We start from the raw sequence: 20,384 nt of genomic DNA on the forward strand, positions 1-20,384 counted from the left end.
AGAGAGCATGGCAAAGAGCAGGGAAGCAAAGCACGATGTTTACCTCCGTATCGCCTTTCATCAACAAGGGCCGAGGTTAATTGCCCTTGGGACACAGAATAGCCAATCAGGATGGCAGTTAACCAAACCATACCATATTAGGCAAAGCCATAGGCTTACTTTTACCTAATTTGGGAAAAGCATGGGCCTTGCACTAGGCAGGCACAAGCTAAGTGTGTGTACTTTGTTTACCACAGGGCCCTGGGCAGGCAAGACTCAGTGACTCCAGGTTCTTTTGCATCCATTTCCCGCACTTACCTCTCTGGTGGAGCAGAAAAACATGCTGTCATGGTTTTTAAAGATAGCTGACAGAAATTAAACTCTCAAATGAAATTGGAGAAAAAATACAGAATTTTTCCCCCAGCCCAAAAAAACTAAATCTAATACTCCTCAGTGCTCCAATCCTCCCCCCCCCCAATGCCTCCACCATCCAAGAGGTCTAAACAAGCCTCTGGAGGCCCCAAAAGAGGCCTACTGCTTACATGTTCTTCCCAATAAAGTGGCTTCTGCCAGACACAGGGCAGGAGGAGGAGGAAAGGAGAACAAGGTGACCTTTTATAAAGACATAGCAGAATTATGGGATTGAATAACAATCTTCTAGTCCCCAGAAGATTTTTTAACCCTATATGTCTCAAACTGGGACATTTCACCCCTTATTCAATCCCAAAATTCCTGCTCATCACACATCTAACTGGAAACAGTCTCTCTATATAATGAACAGTGCCATCTAAATCCTGCATTGTTCCGGTGCTTTTCTTCAAACCCATCTGCCGCTAAGATCCTGGATATGGTGGTTTGGGTGTTACCTTCCCTGTCCCCCCACTTTGGAAATCACCCAGACCAGACTCAGCCAGCACTGAAAATTTTGAATGAAGCTAATATTTACAGCTTAGCACAATATACAAGCTGATATTTACAGTATATACAGTTATATACAGAAATATATAACGTAAAAGGTAATACAGAAACACAACACCCCTTCCAGAAACCTAAGTCCCCAGGAGGGGCTCCCAACTACCCTTTCACCTTCTCCCACCCCTCTACCTTACTCCAGACATTGCCTTGTGCCCCAAGAAAGAATAGAGATCAGCCAAGGGTTTAGGAAGCAAGTGGATTAATCAGAGAGATGGAGGGTGAGGTTAGAGAGAAATGCAGCCCAGAGCCTGGACAGAGAGCGACTCCCTTATCTATTTTTGGATTCTTGCTCTTATACATCTCAGCAAGCCTATGAGTGAAGTAGACATCACCACTGTTTCACAGCCTGTGATCTAATCCTTCTCACCAAAACATTCTAGCTAGCTTCAAACTAGCACAATCCACCCCTGTCTATTTCACTCAGAGTATTGCTGAGAACTATCTAATCTAAACTGATATTTACACTAATAAACATTACAAGTTCAGTTCATACTTCATTCCGGCCATCTCAGATGTAGGTGACTCAAAAGCTCAGAAAACAGCAAACGGTTTGTCTTCTCACAGATGACATGAGAACAGGGACTCCCAGGTGACACTGGGATTGGGCTCACATGCTGTAGATTCTCTCGTAGATTGTTTCATTGTTGGACATTGATGGTACCTAGAATAGAAAACTCCTAACAGCTTGTATTGTACATTGAATTTAAACTCTCTCAGCTAAGGTTAGATTTCTCTGTGGAATACACTGGATTTCACCATTCTCCTGCATTACCCAGTAGGTATGACCAGGACCTTCAGCAGACACCACCCCTCGGACAGGTTTCCCTTCGCCCAAAGGAGAAAATACCCAAACAGTTTTCCCTAACAGATTCCTTTCACATACAACAGGAACTTTATCACCGTCTGCTGTTTGGACCAAGTCTGATTGTGCAGGTCCTGCTCCGTTTACTGAACCTCTGCTATTTACCAACCAGGTAGCTTGTGCTAGATGTTTGTCCCAGTTTTTCAGAGTTCCACCCCCCATGGCTTTTAGGGTGATTTTGAGCAAACAGTTGTAGCACTCAATCTTCCCGGAAGCTGGTGCATAGTAGGGTATGTGGTAGATCCATTCAATACCATGCTCTTTGGCCCAGTTTTTCACAAGATCATTCTTGAAATTAGTGCCATTGTCTGACTCAAATCTCTCTGGAGTTCCATGTCTCCACATGATTTGTCTTTCCAAGCCAAGAATGGTGTTATGTGCAGTAGCATGTGGAACTGGATAGGTTTCCAGCCATCCAGTACTGGCCTCTATCATCGTCAGCACATACTGCTTGCCAGAACGAGATCGAGGTAAAGTGATGTAGTCAATCTGCCAGGCTTCACCATACTTGTACTTTGACCATCTCTCACCATACCATAAGGGCTTGATTCGCTTAGCCTGCTTAATAGCCGCACAAATGTCACAGTCATGGATGACTTGGGTGATAGCATCCATGGATAAGTCAATTGACCTATCGCATGCCCATCGGTATGTTCCATCTCTGCCTTGATGTCCAGATGAGTCATGGGCCCACCGAGCTAAGAACAGTTCACTTTGGTGTTTCCAATCAAGGTCAAGATCAGAGTTTGTATCAAGTTGAGAAATTTTATCAGCTTGGTCTGCTTGCTGGTTGTGTTGGTGTTCCTCAGTAGCTCTATTCTTAGGCATGTGTGCATCTACGTGCCGTGCCTTCACTGGAATTATCTTCAGTCATGCATCAGTGTCCTGCCACAGATCAGCACACCAAATAGGCTTTCCTTTCCTCTGCCAATCATTCTTCTTCCAGTCCTTTAGACAACCCCATATATCATTGGTTACCATCCATGAGTTGGTGTAGAGGTATTCTTAATGTCTGGACCAGATCGCACAGGTCCTAAGCCCACTGCATGGACTACTTCTCGCTTGATCTGATCAAAGGCTGCTTGTTGTTCAGGTCTCTAGTCAAAATTGTTTCGCTTGCAAGTCACATCATGCAGAGGTTTGACAATTTGACTGAATCCAGGAATGTGTAGTCTCCAAAATCCCACTGCACCCAAGAAAGATACAGTGTCCTTCTTATTTGTGGGAACTGCCATGGTGGAGACTTTGTTTATCACATCTTGAGGAATGTGATGGCAACCATCCTGCCACCACACTCCCAGAAACTGAATTTCTCTGGCAGGTCCTTTGACCTTGTCTCTCTTAATGGCAAAACCTGCTTGCAACAGAATGTCAATGATTTTGTTACCTTTCTCGAAGACTTCCTCAGCAGTTTGGCCCCACACTATGATGTCAATGAATTGGATGTGCTCTGGAGCTTTACCTTTCTTCAGTGCATTGTGGATGACTGAGTGACAGATGGTTGAGCTGTGTTTCCACCCCTGAGGCAAACGGTTGAACTGGTACTGGATTCCTCTCCAGGTGAATGCAAACTGAGGCCTGCACTCCTTTGCTATGGGAATAGAGAAGAAAGCATTAGCAATGTCCATGGTAGCATACCATTTAGCCTCCTTCGATTCCAGCTCATACTGAAGTTCCAGCATGTCTGGCACAGCTGTGGTCATGGGTGGAGTCACCTCATTGAGGGCACGAAAATCAACTGTCACTCTCCAGTCTCTGGTAGGATTACGCACAGGCCAGATGGGACTGTGGAAAGGTGAATGCACTTTCTCGATGGCAGCCTGACTCTCCAGTTGACGAATCAGCTGATGAATGGGCAACAAAGAGTCACGGTTAGTTCTGTACTGCCTGTGGTGCACAGTTTGAGTAGCAATTGACACTTCCAGTTCCTCTATGTCATGATGTCCCACAACTGCAGGTTCATCTGAATGTTCAGGTCTAATGGACAATTTCAATTTGCCATCCTCAATCTCTACAGATGCTATTCCAAAGGCCCATTTATGACCCTTAGGATCTTTGAAACAACCTTGTCTCAAAAAGTCAATTCCCAGAATGCAAGGCGCATCAGGACCAGTTACAATAGTATGTTTCTTCCACTCTTTACCAGTTAAACTGATCTCAGCCTGTATCTTAGTTAACTCTTGAGATCCACCAGTGATTCCAGAAATAGTGAAAGACTCTGTCCCTTTGCGATTTGATGGCAATAAAGTACACTGAGCACCTGTGTCAACTCAAGCCCTGTATTTCCGAACTTTTGAACTGCCAGGCCACCTAATGAATACATTCCAATAGATTCGGTTCTCTCCACTATCCCTTTCCTCCTCCTGGCTGGAGGCAGGGCACCCCTAATGCTGAATATGGCACGTGGGGTGAACACAATGATTGGTGCTGTTGTGAGAGAAATTGCAATTGTTGGAATAATTGCAGTTGCTCTGAGGAGATGAAGAAGTGACAGCTACTTTTCTGGCATTGCTGCCTCGGTTTCTGCTGCTTTGCAGTTCCCTGACTCTCTTTGAAAGAGCTGAAGTAAGATTACCACCCCACTTGTTCATGTTCTCACCAAATTGGTCACACAGAATTGTTGCAGAATGGCTAAAGGAAAATGGACATGACTTAGAGGTGGGCAAGCAGGATGAGTATATGGAACTAAATTAAGGCTGTGCTAGGCCACACTGAAACAAAGACATATTGAATAAACAAAGGCAGCATTTAATGTAGCTAGCTAGGGAGGCACTGTCCTTGATGAGTCGGCGGACAACTCAAGCAGAGCAGGATACAGCTAACTCTGAATAAGATAAGAAGTAGTTTGCTGCTTGCAGCTGCACGTAGCAAGTAGGTGCACCATGCAAATGGAGTATTTAGAGATTCAGCCATTTAGCTTCTTACATGTATGCATATATTATCTGTAACACATATAAGCGCGTGTCTACTAAATAAAGTTGTCACTCGCTTTTGATCCACATTGGATTGTGCGGTGTCCTTGCATATTGAGTTCAGCCCTTCTCCGCGAGATCTGCCTCACCGCACAGAATTATCCACAGTGATGCGCGTGATTGCTGATGTCTAGGTGCAATTCATTTCCTCCTGGACTGGAATTGCCTTGCAGGAGGTCATCATCTGTTCCTGATGGCAGAAACGTGCACCCATTCAGAAGATGCGGGGATGGTATCCTTTACCAGATTGGAAATGGAGGTTTTAGGATCCTACTCAGTTCTTTCATGCCATTCCTAATGCCTTTGTTAATGCTACCTTTAATGCCATCTTTTATCTCTGTTGAGGTACTGGAGTATGTCCAGAGAAGGGCAATGCAGCTAGTGAAAGCCCTGGAACACAAACCCTATGAGGAGAGGCTGAGGGAGCTGTGATTGTTTAGCCTGGAGAAGAGGTGGCTCAGGGGTGACCTCATTGCTGTACATAACTACCTGAAGGGAGGCTGTAGCCAGGTGGAGGTTGGTCTCTTCTCCCAGGCAACCAGCAACAGAAGAATGGGACACAGTCTCAAGTTGTGCCAGGGGAGGTCTAGGCTGGATGTTAGGAGGAAGTTGTTGCCAGAGAGAGTGATTTGCCATTGGAATGGGCTGCCCAGGGAGGTGGTGGAGTCACCGTCCCTGGAGGTGTTCAAGAAAAGACTGGATGAGGCATTTAGTGCCATGGTCTAGATGACTGGATAGGGCTCGTTGTTAGGTTGGATTGGATGATCTTGGAGGTCTCTTCCAACTTGGTTGACTATGTAGCTATGTAACTATGTAATCTTCTCAACAGACAACTGAGAAGGAGTAGGATCTGGTGGTGGATGAGAAGGAGGTGGCAGAATAGGGAAGAGAACTACTAGGAGATCGGTTCCATTCACAGGAACCACTGCCTCACCAGCCAGAGGAGGCGCTACCATCAGGGAACCCTTACAGCTCACCCTGCCACTTGAACTCAGCACCAGGGCTGCCACTGCCAGTTCTGCCACTGCTGGAAGCTCAGTGGGGATACGTGGGGACACACTGCCCTTTGCCGCTACTCCTGGCTGGCTACCTTGTGCAGAACCAGCAGGAGCGCACTGGAAGTGGGGCAAACCCCCTCCCTTGCTCGGTACCATTAATTCCACCGCAGTAAAGTTAAGGCTGACTCGCAGTGGGGGAAGAGGATCCCCATCACCGCTCTCCGCATGTTCCCCAGCAGGTCATGCTCCAAATGCAGGCTCATCGTTTACAGCCACAGCCTGCCCGTACATGCTGCCTGGGCTGGGACAAGAGGGGTACCAAGGCACAGCTGTTTCTTCTGGAGTCACCAGCTCATCCCCTGAATAGGGAGTGGCTGCGCCCAGCAAAAGGATGGCTGCCACGGCAGTCAGTCCCCCAAGGACAGCACTGCTTCCACATGGCGCCATCTTTGAAATGCTGCCTGGATCGGCAGGTCCAGGGGAGGCTACCAGCATGGCTGGAGGTGCCTGTGTTTACACCCCCCGCAGATTCTGATCAGGAGGGGAAAACGTGCACAGGTTTTCCTGCTCCGCTCTACCCCACCCTTCCAGTTTGCCCTGTGCAGTGCCGCTCAGCTCTATGCTGTTGGTCAGCTCAAGATGTGGCCTCTTCAGCAGCAGGGGAACCCTATCATCTTCAACCACCTCAAACCTTCCAAGTCGCTTCCTGCAGCTCCCTTCTACCCCCACGCCACCCAAGAGGGGAACAGCTCACTTCTCCAAGCCTTCCAATTCTCTGTGCCAACTTCACTAAGAGGCACCATTTTTCCTCAGCTTTAATTCTGTATTTTCTCCAATTCAGTCTATGCGAAACCAGCAACCATCTCATTCCCCATGCAGGCCACCAATTATTATTCCGTCATGGTTTTTAAAGATAGCTGACAGAAATTAAACTTTCAAATTAAATGGGAGAAAAAACACAGAATTATATTTGGAGAGAGATACAGAGATAGACATTGCAAAGCAATTACCACATCCCTGGAAAATCCCCTTGAATTTTTCCCCCAGCCCAAAAAAACTAAATCTAATACTCCTCAGTGCTCCAATCCTCCCCCCCCCCCCAATGCCTCCACCATCCAAGAGGCCTAAATAAGCCTCTGGCGGCCCCAAAACAGGCCTATTGCTTACATGTTCTTCCTGATAAAGTGGCTTCTGCCAGACACAGGGCAGGAAGAGGAGGAAAGGAAAACTAGCTGACCTTGTTGTGAGTTTATAAAGACATAGCAGAATTATGGGATTGAATAACAATCTTCTAGTCCCCAGAAGATTTTTTAACCTATTGTCTCAACCTTGGACACATGCTTAGGCAAGGCAGGACATGTATAAGCATATTTTGGGCCTATCAGGCCTACCACAGCATCATCTAGGTGGCCTTCCTCTGTACCTGCTCCAGCAGGTCCATGACTCTCTTGTGTTTGGAGCCCCAAAGCTGGATACAGTACTACATGTGAAATGTCACTAGAGCAGACTGCAGTGGTAGAATCACCTTTCTTGACCTGCTGGCCATGCATGCTTCTTGTGATGCAGCCATGGTGGTTCAGGAGTTTCCACCCTCTGACAGTTGGAATCACCAGGCTAACTCAGATGTCTGGAAGTAAGATGAAACTATATTTACAGTTTAGCACATATTTACAAGCATATGTACACAATATATACAAGTATTTGCAATTATGTACAAGTTAGAAGTAATACAGAAATTCAGAGCACCTCCTGAACAGTGAGACTGCCCAGGAGGGTTCCAAAACAACCTCCCCCACCTTCTTCCCACTCCTTGTTATCTCAGAAATAACCAAATAAACCCTCATTTAAAGCTTACGTGATTAATTTGCAGAGAAAGCAGAAGTGAGATGCCAAAGCCAGTAAGGGGTTAGAAGGAAATTATTAGATCAGTTACATAGGTTTCAGGCAGAAGAGTTAAGGCAAGCCGCAGCCAGGCAGGCACAGACTGAAGTTAGAGACTTTGTTATTGTTGTGACTATTTATGCCTCTCAACAAAACCAGTGGGTGATATGGACATCACTATTATTTTCTTTTTGCAGCCAATGATTTGATTTCTGTCATTACAGTATTCTGATTAGCCTCAAACCAGCACAAGCCCAGGATGCAATTTGCCATCTGCATTGTTGGTGCATGTCCTGGTTCTCATCCACCAGTAGCCCAAAGTCGTTTTCTGCATGGCTGCTCTGTTCCAGTGAGTTCTTTGGGGCCAGGGAATGCTCTCACACATGGGTACCCCCCTCCAGGTACAGTTTCAATACTTTATTATAGTTTAAACACTAAAACTATAACGAGAAAGTTATACTGGAAACCACAATACCTATGGCTCACATGCTACAGCCATAGGGAGCAACTACAGTGCTGACTAAGATATGACAAACAATCCTGAGTAGCTCTATTGATCAAAAGGCAGGCTATACTCACCCTATACCACTAGCCAGCAGAGCTCCTCAGATGGATAGATAGCAGAGCTGGTCAGCTGCTGTCTCAAAAGGTGGGCATCCCCACTGGGAACCGCACCATCATGGTGCTAAGACTGGTGCCGCTCCAGCTCACCTACCTATGCTCTCGGTTTATATGTTTTCAGAATTCTGTGACTCATGTCTGGTATGTCCTAGAAGGCTGAACCAAGGAGAACCAAGCTCTTTCCTTATTTCACAATTTGTTACATAATGACTTTCCCTACTGCCCATGTGCATCCTTGACTGTGGTGTTTAGCGAACATGGCTCTATTAATCACTTGAGAGCTCAAAGACACTGTAGTTCTCACGTCTTATCTTCTGGTAACCTGGCAACTATTTGGCCTGTTGTCTGCATCTGATCAAACACATGCCAAGTCTTTCCTCTTACATGTTCTCAATTTCATCATCCTCCACCCTGTGTTGATATCGTGCGTTGCCCCAGCCTAGGTGCAAGGCCTTGCACTTCATATTACTGAACCTCAGACCACGTCTTTAGCCAGTCCAGGTCCCTATGGGTGGCATCCCATCCTTCAGTCTTACCAGCTGCACCTCTCAGCTTGGTATCATCTGCAGATTTGCTGAAGGTGCACTCAATTTCACTGTCTGTATCATTGGTGAAAATACTGAAGAGCACTGATGCCAATATAGACTCTTGAAGGACACCACTTGTCACCCATCCCCATCTGGACATTGAGCTGTTGACCACTACCCTTTGTATGTGATCATTCAACCAACTGGACAGTCCAGCTTAGAGAGAAGAGTGTTGTGAGCAAACTCTGTTGAAGGCTTTACAAAAGTCCAGATAGATTTTATTAGATTTATTATATCAGATGGCTTGGGATGTTTAACACAAGTTGGTTGGAGCTAGAACTCAGCTGCTGGCTGAGTCAAAAACACAACATTCTGTTCTTATCTGAACATAAGCAAGAAAGCAAAATTTTAATTTAAAACTTGAACAACATAAACCTGAAGGTTTGAGAAATACAATGCTTAACTTAAGGGTTCGGAGTCCCAAGGTAACGTGGAAAGGTAAAGCTGATTTTATACTCACATAGGAAGTTGTTGTTTGCTAAATACCTGGTCCACAATAAGCCTATATTGTCTTCCCTGATCTTGTGCACTGCTGGGTCCCTGATAAAGCTTACAGTTGGTTGCTCTGCATGCCACCAAGAAAGGAAAGCAAGCACCTTTTGGTCCTTTTGTTACATATTCCTGCAGAATATATGTATTGAATAATTGACACTGGGCTGGCAGCTCTTTCTCAGTTGTGGAGGGGCTTGTTTCTCACTAGTCTAATGTGGCAGCTTCCCTCTAGATGAGATGTTAGCTGTCTGTCTTCTTCACATGTGCAGGAGGGCTAGTTGGCTTGGTCTGTAGAACTATTGACATGCACACTCTGGTGCTTTACTTTTTTAGTTTCTGGCAAACTGTAAAGACGCTCTCTATATTCCTCATAAACTAATTCTTTCTGCAATAATTAAGGGGCAGTGGGAATCTGTTATGCAGGTTTTCTGCACTTCCTGAGACTTGACTTCCAATAATTTGGTAGCATATAATTTATATTAGCCAAGTTATTAATCACTGACCTTCAATATTAGGAAATGATTTTGTGAACAATGAGACAATAGTCTTTATTGTGCTTCTGTGAGCTTTCTTCCTGTAATAAATTCATGGTGGCATTGTTGTTTACCCAAAAGGCTTTAAAGAAAACGTTGTAAGTAGAAGAGTCAATAAATGTTCATTTCCTTTAATAAATCGGAAAGGGAACAACCAGTGCCATTGGCTGAAGCGTATGCTTTTTGACCAACATGAGGAAAAGTGACCCATTTGAAAAATGGGGCTTACATACCAAGAACTCATCAGCTAAGCATCCATCAGTTGAGACCAGAAAAAATAAGTCTCTGATCTTTTGCTGTTCTCTTCAAAGATTATTTAACATCTAGTAATCTTCATCAGATGAGATGTTAGTTGTATAGGTTAAGGGCATTTCTTGCTTTAGAGAGAACACAGACACCTGCTTCTGTAGACAGGATATGTTCTTCCTCTGACAAAACAGCATTAAATAGATCCCTCAAGGAAAAAATAGCACTGCTTTAAATATTTCACAAAAATATATTCGAAAGGCTTCACTCCTAGAGTCTTGTCAATTTCTTACTTGCTCTTGCCGTTATAAGTAGTTCTGCTGGTTTAGCAATCTGTTGTTTCTTATCAATTTCACATCTTTAGCAAACATGCTACTTCCAGATACTATGTGTTTAGTAATTTATGATTAGTAAATATTTTTTCTTTAAAATGTAGAGGTTGTTCTATGCTTGTTTGTTTGTTTTTAATTAATAAAAACATAATCAATAAATGAAGCACATGGCTTGCAAAAATGTGTAACCATCTGTTGGTACCTGTTAACTGGTGGAGTAATGTGCTTCTCTTTAATCCCCTTTGACTTTTGAGATAATGTTCTACTACTTTCTATGTAAAACAGGCATTTTAAATCTGTATACTCAATTGCTGCTCTTTCAGTGGCCCATTTCCTGTTAGTTAATTGTTACTTAGATCTCTTTGAGCATGTGATGTTATGGATTTCCAGAAATCTTGTTCTGTCTGCATTTGTTTAAATTTTAGTCTTGAGCTATTCCTTTATCTCATCTTTTCAGTGAAAACTAACCCTCAGACATGCTTTGTTCTGCTAACACAAATAATTGATTTTCTCATTTCTGGATTTTTGGATCTGTCTCAAATTTCAGCTTACTTTAAATGGGCCATTATACAGCGATGTAATGGAGCCAGGTTCTGCAGATCTTATTCACTTCATTAAAGAATTAGAGGTTAACATTAAAACTATTTTAGGATATAAATGATGAGGACGTGAATAAAATGTATAAACATATTCCTTTGTGTACAATCCTCTCTAGTAATTTGGGAGATTGAACTAGTAAAGGAGAAAAACTAATAGTGCACCTGCTTCCTGAGCTATTGTTTGTTAATCAGATTCTCCTGGTGAGGCTTCTGTATAAAACTTGAGTGCTTCAAAAGGTGATGTCTCATTTTCCAGATAGTTGTTACTGCAAGAGAAATCCTTTGAAGAGCTTCATTGTTATTAATGTGATGTTAATTGTGGGCTTCCGGTGAGCTTTTTGTTCTTAGTAAGGTCAGATCACAATTATATGGTTTAGTAGTAATGTGTTCATCCTTCAGTTGACACAGAAACTGAAGGTGTCTGTGTTTAGCCAATGTGTAGTCTTTTGCTTTAGCTAAGACTAAACAGCTGCTGATCATTACCAGTTTTCACTGTTTCTTCTTAACAGTTCCTTGAAACAATGCAACTGGAGGTGGTTTTGCCTTTGATTCAGATTTGTGATTTGTTGGTTTGGGTGTTTTTTTTTTAACTTCAGCCAATGTTTTCTGTACATGATTGCACTGTTTAGTCTTCTGACATTCAGAGATAGAATCATAGAATCAATCATGTTGGAAGACACCTCCAAGATCATCCAGTCCAACTTATCACACAGCCCTATCCAATCAACTACACCGTGATCCCCTTTTGTGCCTGGGGTCCAGCAGCTCGATTGCCTTTTCTCCACTGCACAAGTAGATACATCTGATGGTGAACTTAAGCAGATGAGGTGGAAGCCATAGGATTGTACACATCTAGAGGCATCAAGTGATTCAAAAGAATATTCCATGACTGTTCTTCATCCAAACATCAATTTATACACCAAAGGGGGGGAAAATATGTTTAAGCCAATACATTTCCTACAGAGAGAAGGTTTCACAGAGGTTGTCCAAGGAGGTTGTGGATGCTCCCTCCCTGGAGGTGATCAAAGCCAAGTTGGATGAGGCCTGGAGCAACCTAGGCTAGTGGGAGGTGTCCCTGCCTATGGCAGGAGGTTGGAACTGGATGATCTTTGAGGTAACTTCCAACCCAAACCATTCTAGGGCTCTAAGTTGGGTTTGGTGGGTGTACATTTGCCTGTATTTCAAAATCTGCCCACAAATGTTTTCTGTCTTCATCACATCAAAAAGTTGCCAGGAAGAAGTGGCAGAGCTTGTCTCTCTGCAGGCAGAAATGGGATTGCATCATCTACAATGTTACTTGCAAGTGAAAAGCAATAAATAGTAACTGCTTAGCTTATCAAAGTTGGACAAATTAGTTTGGGGTTTTGTTTTGGGGTTCTTTTTTTGAGGTTTTAACATTTTTGTGGCATGTGGCTTCTTTTGAACTTTACATACATGGCTGGAGAAGAGGAGGCTCAGGGGTGACCTTATTGCTGTCTACAACTACCTGAAGGGTGGTTGTGGCCAGGGGGAGGTTGCTCTCTTCTCTCAGGTGGCCAGCTCCAGAACAAGAGGACACAGCCTCAGGCTGCGCCAGGGGAAATTTCGGCTCGAGGTGAGGAGAAAGTTCTTCACTGAGAGAGTCATTGGGCACTGGAATGGGCTGCCTGGGGGGGTGGTGGAGTCGTCGTCCCTGGGGCAGTTCAAGGCAAGGTTGGATGTGGCACTTGGTGCCATGGTCTAGCCTTGGGCACTGTGGTAAAGGGTTGGACTTGATGATCTGTGAGGTCTCTTCCAACCTTGGTGATACTGTGATACTGTGAATGTATCAATTGATGCATAGGAGGTTCCATGTGAACCTGAGGAGGAATTTTTTCACTGTGGGGGTGACAGAACACTGGAACAGGATGCCCAGGGAGGCTGTGGAGTCTCCCTCTCTAGAAATATTCAAGAACCTCCTGCATATGTTGCTGTGTGATCTGCTCTCAGTGATCCTGCAGGGGGACTGGACTAGATGATCTTTCAAGGTCCCTTCCAGCCTGTTGTGGTAGGCCAAATAGGCCCAGAATAGGCTTAATACATATGCTGGCTTGCCCAGGCATGTTTTTCTGCTCCACAAGAGAGGCAAGCGTGGGAAATAAGGCAAAGAACCTGGAGCCACTAAGTCTAAGAACTCTGTAGTAAACAAGGAACACATACTTAGCTTATGCCTGTCTTGTGCAAGGCCTGTTCTTTTCCCAGATTTGGCTAAAACAAGCCTATGGCTTTGCCTAATATGGTAAGGTTTGTCTAACTGCCATCCTGATTGGTTATTCTGTGTCCAAAGGCCCATTAATCTTGACCGACATTGCTAAAGGAGATACGCAGGTAAACGCAGTGTGCTCTGCTGCGCTATTCACGCCTGCCATTGCCTGCTGCAATTGCATACTGCCTTATTATTTTCCCGGAAACTCCACTGTCGCAAGTTTACCAGGAGTAGACTCTGGATGCCTGCATGCGATTGGCCTGCATGGCCAGCATGACGTTATGTTGAGACTGCACATCACAAGACATCCTACCTGCCCCTGAAAGTCACCTGCTAAACTAGAAGTCCTGGAGATACACAGATTGTCCAGAGACAGAAGACAAGGTCAGAGATTGTCTGCCTCCTTACCCCAGAAGCCTGAGAAGAATCAAGTCTCAGCAGCCAACAAGACAGAGTTCCCTGAAAGTGTTTGGGCACTGTCTGAGTCTGTGACTAACCCCCATGAGCTGGGTAATAATAATTTTGTGAGTAAATGCTTTAAAGTCTCTTTGTAATTCAAGGAGCAGAGAGAGCTCCTTGAGTCCATCTAGTGGACAAGTGGTATATTGCCTGCAAGTGGCATTTCACTGCAGGAATTTTCTCTTCCAGTTCAATTAACGTTTATGTATTTTGCTGGTTATTACTAGATCTAGATATTATCTGTAAAGTGTTTCCATAACCATGTAAGAACCAGAATATTATTAAAATTAGTGATCTGGGGTGGTGAGAGTTCTGAATATCAAAAATAATAAACTATTAATTTTGGAAAAAAAATTATCTCTCATTAATTGATTTTCCCCTTTGTAACATTCTACGATTCTATGAATTTCTAATGATGATGTCATCAATTCTTGTAGCAATTTTCTTATGTTACCTTCAGTCTCCTTCTCCTTTCTCATATTCTCTCCAGTTCAAACTAAAGACTAAAATCATGTAAGTAGCATAAATACATCCCTGAGGAACTCTACTCTGCTGAGAAGACAGGTCCTTTTCATCACGGTCCCTGTCAGTGTGCTGCTTCTAATTCCCAGGTCTCACTCCACTGGCAGGCTTCTGTTTGAGAGGGCTTAGCTACAGCCTTTTCATGGCTTCCTGTGTTTTGGTTTTCTCCATTCTTTCTTGGTCACTCTTCTATATTTTTCTTTTCTGGCAGTAACACTTTTTTTTTTTAAAGTCCCCTTCTAAATAAATGAATCTCTGAACTATTTATTCATAACATCATCATATTACTGTCCAGCTTCCAGTTCTTCATAGTTCACAATAATTCTCTTTGTTTGACATCAGGTTACTCTGCTTACACCTAAGTCTCCTTGGTCAGTCCCTGTCTTTTCCTGTCCCACTCTCTATGGCTCAGTAATCTGCTCAGCTACCTCTCCTTTGGGATCTTTCCATATATGATGAAAATGACAGATTTACTGTGAGAGACTGTATGTTCTTATGTTTCTCTTACTGAATTTTTCTCTTTTTAAAATCTACGGATACATGGGAACTATATGACTGAGTTTAAGTGCTCTTACTTATAATATGCCTGGCTTCTGCTGAATGTCACTATAAGTTCCCTCTTCCTTCTTTCTTTGTTATAAGTTCTGAGGTTTTTTTCTTCCAGTGGAGCAACCAGATTTTTTTTTTCCTTTTTATTTAGTCTGTAGATTCTTCTTTACTTTCTTCTTTTTCTTGACAGTGATGAAGCACCAATATTCTGTGCAAGAGTCCCTTTTCATGCTCAAGCACAAGGAATGCTGTGCTGGGTTCTCTGACCTGCTTCATCTTTCTTGATAGACTCAGATTTAAAAAATGAGATTTCAGTTGTCAGAGCAGGCTTCTTCCTTGAACACTTTTAGATGGTTCTTCTATGTTGATTGTTCTTGCATTATTCCATGTATCAGCCATCTGAAGCTTTCTCTCTTTCTCACTTCTCTCTTCTCTGCATCTCTTTTCTTTCCAGCACACCTCTGTGGCTGCAACTCCACCCCATTTCACCCCATGCATACTCTTTCTCTCCCTCCTCCCTCTCACTCCTCTGGATCTTCCAAATGAGTAACTTTCTTGGCAGATTTATGGATGTCAAATAATTTATTGTACCTTTAAACTCAAAAGATTAATTGGTCCGTATCTATCTTGGTACTGTGTTGATTTTATTCATCTTTGGCATTTGTGCCTGCTGTGGAATCAGAGGCATTATCCTGCATGCCTAAAGTGGCCACCTTAGAGATTTAAAACTTTTTTTTTTCAGCACTGTGCAGCCATATTCTCTGAAATGTTCTGCTTATTTTCTTAGGAGAGGATTAGTAGACTTAAAGGGCAGGAAGAAAGAAGGTCATGAGCTTGTGTTTCCATGCCTCAGACTTCAGGCAGCCATTGCAAACTATGCCCCCGGCTACATGGATTCCTAACCTCCATGTGTATGCATGGCAGAGGGTGTATGTGTGGGGGGGGTGGTATTGCACTTTGGCTGTATGATTAATCTTGTAGCTTTTATTAATTCAGTGGAATCACTGTGGAACTGTGTTGTTCTTTGTAGCAGCTTGATGACCATGTGGCTTAGCTGCTTGTCATTTTAATTGCTTAGTCCACCAACAATTATTGAAAAGCCGTATTAGAAAATTGATGGTCCCTGTGTAATGAATAGTCAGCGTATAGAACATACTATTCTATGCCAGCTTGGGGTAACCAATGCTGAAAATGTCTAGAAAGATGAACTTATATATTTAACAGACATTTGCATGACTAGATGTGCTTTGAAAACAAATAAATAATGTGTTTGGATGCCTTTTTCTGCTTGAGGAGGAATATTCACTTTTTGCAGTGGAAATGTCCTCAATAGATCACTCTCAGCTCCATGGGATTCACATATATGCCATTTGCTGGGAACTATCAGATACTATCTACTTTATTTCTTTGTACAGGACTTGGGTTGTTTTTGGTGTTTTTTTTTTTTTTTTTTGGGGGGGGGGTTGTGGTTGATATGGGGGGGGGGTCGTTTGGGTTTTTTTTCTTGTTACTTGGCGTTGCAGAGCCCTGAATCTGGCTCTAGGCATTCTGATTTGGATTATGTGCATTCTGCTTCAGAGTCCCAAGATCAGAAAAAGGATGTTGTCCAACTGTCCTCCTGTCATTGCCTGCACTCTGCTGAATGCAGGGTAAAATGCATAAACCCTCACTGTTGACAGTCAGCCATGCTATTGACTGTATCTGCCTGCATGGTACTCTGCTCTTCTGTGGGATACCCTGGCTTTCCTCTGGCATCAGGAAAAGTGGAACATCATGGAACACATAGTCAGGCTCATTCTGTTGCCTGCCTTCTCACCCAGGCACCTTACTTTTCTTTTCTCCATCTGGATAGCTGATATGTAATGTAAGTGATAAGCCTAGAAATATGGAATAAGTGGCCTGAGTGGTAGAGCATATGGTATGAAAAACAGTAAGTCCATGCTGGGTTAGAGGAAGTCAGCCCTGTCAGTGAGGTATGTAGGCAGGAGATGTTCTGTGGTAGCAAATAATGTATTTTCTTTTAGGAAGGGGGAGTTTAAGTTGCTGTTTCTCCTTCTTGCCTTTCACCCCTCGTCAAGCATGCCTGCGTCTTATTCTTGCAGTCACTGAATGCACAAAAGCTCTCTGTGGTCCTGAATACTCCTGCAGAGACTTGAAAGAAAACTCTTCATCTTCCAATGCTTCCCAGCAGCAAAATTACCAGGAGTGGCTTGGCCACTGGCAGGCTGAGTCTCAAGAGACAAACATCAGTCATCAGAGCAGTGACTTTCTCAGATGGTCTTCAAATAATACATAAAGGGCAAAAATTGTAACAAAGGGAAATAACAGCCAGCAGGTTTAAGCCAGATAAAATAGACCACATTTTTCCCCACATTAAAAATTAAGATGCAAGACCAAAAGTTCTGGAGAATTCAAGAAGGGTTTAGAAAAAATCAAAGAGTGGTCTACCAATGGCTATTGAAAATTCTGGTCTCCTGCACTGTCCTAGAAGACTCTGAATTGCTGATTGCTGGCAGCTGAGGAAGTTTGTTGACAATGACTCCATACGTGTTTCCTGTGCTCTTGTTTTAAGCATTGCTTAAGCATTCATACATAAGCGTTTGTTAAGAATTCATGCAGAGCATGTTTGGCTAATATGGACTTTACTTTCATCTAGTATAGCAATGCTTAGGGACTCTTAAGATGGAGCTTAATCAGTTGACAAAACAGTTTGTGTGATGCTACCACCAACCTTCGTAGGTGAGTGATTTTGTAGGTCTTTCCAGTAATTTTGTCCTGTTCCTGGGCAGTTTCCACATCCTGCAACCCCAGTGAGACACTGCTGTGTGCTCTGAGCCACAAAACAATTGTCCCCAGGAGTGCTCATTAGCCAAACCTAGTCAATTTTTTGGGAAACACCAAGATGCCAATAGAGTTGTAATTAATAAGAGTTGATTCCAGAAAGGCATGATACCTGTTTAAGGTTCCTACATTCTGTAAGATAGGCCTGAAAAGCCCAAAACCAAATAAGGAATCTGAAAGCCTTTTCTACTGTGGAATTTGCTTGCCTTTGGTAATGTTCCTTCCTGCCCCATCTTTATTTGTAATGATAAATGTCCCTGCATTAATAAACTCATAGTGCATCATGTTTATCCCTTCAAAGCCGGCCCTTGTAGTTTTCATTAGAATTTTAGGATATTTATGGCTTTGTAAGTGACTGAAAATCTGCAGTTTCTCATTAGGAATTAAGAAAAATCTCCTTCTACATGGGGCTGAATCACCTCTGGGCTTGGTAGACAAAAACAAAGTCAGACAGTGCCCAGATTTACAGCAGCAAGTGACTTTTAGTTATTCAGATGTCTTTGATAATGTGTCATCTGCTGTTGCTGGCAGGGATCAGTGTTTAGGCTCAGAATTAATTTCTCTCTAGCTGGAAAGAAAACAGAAATATCTCTTCTGCAAGAGCAAAAAGAGAAAATGATAGTAACAGAATGAAAAATGCAAACCACAGCAGGCACATGTAAAAATGTATATCTGTATTGCATATACACACTGCAAATGTTAACAGAGAGGAAGAGCTGTCCAGAAGAAAGCCGTTGTATTTCATTCTGTTGTGCTTTGTGCTTCCAGCTCAAAGTACAGGAAGTGAGGAAAATTGTTATGGTTTCAAAAAAGAGTTTGTCTTGTATTTGATGAAGGACTAAAAAGTTGGTTGGGGAGGGATAATAATCAAAGGAGCCTTTTGATACTAAATTGTTGTCCAGAAAATCAAAAGAAGGAATGTTCATTTATTTGTACAATGTGATCTGCTCAGTTCACAGCAGCTTCAGCCACTCAGTGGTACTTTTTTTTCCTCTTTCTCTCTTTGTAGGTTGATTAAGTGAATAAGGGGTCACAAAACCACCACCAAAACCAAAAACGAAGCTGCTTTCAAGTATCGAAGATACGAGGCCAGGATGAACACAAGGGACAGCAGAGCGACTGACGGTCTCAATGTCACACTTACCATACGCCTTCTCATGCACGGCAAGGTGAAGCAGTTACTGTTGCCACACCAGTTACTTGTGTATTGAGCGAGTGTATGCAGCTGCCATCAGAGCCCAACACTGCCATTCACAGATGGTTTGCTCCTTCTGTGACCTGAGCTAAATTATGGTCCTGCTCTGGCAATGGGGCTGGGACTTGATGATGTCTTTGGGTTTCTTCCAATCCCTGTCATCCTGTGATCCTGTGACCCTCTGACTTGAGTCAAAAGCACCATTTCCGTGACCCAAAAATCACCCGCTGCTTTTCAAGATATCATACTTAAGTTTGCACTGCATCACAAATGATATAATGATATTATTTGATTTTTTTTTTCCCTCTGAAAGATTCAGCTTCAGGCAGACATATGGTGCATAATATCTGCATTTTAAATAGGGATATGTCTTCCTTACCAAACGCACCTTAAACTTGTATATGTCTGCATTCAAACTTAGGTCTTAGAGGCTGATTGTACCAGGTTGTGGTTCCAATCTGAAAAAGCATTTGAACACATCCTTCTTCTGGGCAGTATGAGTAGCCCTGCTGTTTTCAGTCAAATTCCCATGTGCTTAGACATACTGTTTTTTAACCACTGTCAGATATCTCTGCTTCTTTCAGATTCATGCCTTTAAAGCAAAAACCAAGTACCTGTTGTTTTCAGGACATCTTAGTTAAACTGTGGGTGAGGGGTTTTTTTTAAACAAATAATTTTTAAAAACCCACATAAGTTAAATGAGGAAAAGCTAATTTTCCATGTTAAACACCAATGATTGTGTGTGCAGCCACTTTTAACAATATTGTATGCCAAATCTCCAATGCATGTGCAGTCCCAAGGGTCTAAATTAAACCCATAAAAGCTACAAAGTTCAAATTTTAAGTGAGAGTGTACCATCTTGAGAGGGGTTCTCCTGCCCCTCTGCTCTGCCCTGGTGAGGCCTCATCTGGAGTACTGTGTTCAGTTCTGGGCCCCCCAGTTCAAGAGGGACACAGAACTGCTTCAGAGTGTCCAGCGCAGAGCCACAACAATGATGAAGGGAATGGAACATCTCTGTTACAAGAAGAAACTGAAGGAGCTGGGGCTGTGCTGCTTGGAGAAGAGGAGACTGAGAGGTGATCTCGTCAATGGTTATAAATATGTAAAGGTGAGTGCCAGGAGGCTGGAGCCAGGCTCTGCTCAGTGATGCCCGATGACAGGACAAGGGGCAATGGGTGGAAATTTCATTTAAACATGAGGAGCATTTTTTTCCCTGTGAGGGTGACAGAACACTGGAACAGGCTGCCCAGGGGCGTTATGGAGTCTCTCTGGAGATATTCAAAACCTGCCTGGATGTGTTCCTGTGTGATCTGGTATAGGTGATCCTGCTCTGGCAGGGGAGGTTGGACTGGATGAGCTTTTGAGGTCCCTTCCAACCCCTGGTATTCTATGGTTCTGTGTGTTCCCAGTTAAGAAGGCATGATGGGTATACTATTAACTCTACCATGCTCTAATCATGTATTGTATCATGCCTCAGTATTATAAAGAGGACATTAAATCAGAATTTATTCTGGTCA

The 20,384-nt window shown here is 43.2% G+C and overlaps 1 protein-coding gene across 7 annotated transcripts in view; it reads left to right on the forward strand.

Annotated features, from left to right (window-relative positions):
• LOC135178791 (poly(rC)-binding protein 3-like) overlaps nucleotides 1-20,384 on the forward strand; it is a 714,994-nt gene that overhangs the window by 624,091 nt on the left and 70,519 nt on the right. For all 7 annotated transcript variants that reach the window (XM_064150039.1, XM_064150038.1, XM_064150036.1 and 4 more), the window contains one exon: nucleotides 18,682-18,841. In XM_064150039.1, coding sequence (XP_064006109.1) covers nucleotides 18,767-18,841 — 75 coding nt within the window. In that variant the 5' untranslated portion in view covers nucleotides 18,682-18,766. The remainder of the gene's footprint in view (nucleotides 1-18,681; nucleotides 18,842-20,384) is intronic.

This window comes from Pogoniulus pusillus, chromosome 10, assembly GCF_015220805.1.
Source record: "Pogoniulus pusillus isolate bPogPus1 chromosome 10, bPogPus1.pri, whole genome shotgun sequence".
NCBI classification, from domain to species: Eukaryota; Metazoa; Chordata; class Aves; order Piciformes; family Lybiidae; genus Pogoniulus; species Pogoniulus pusillus.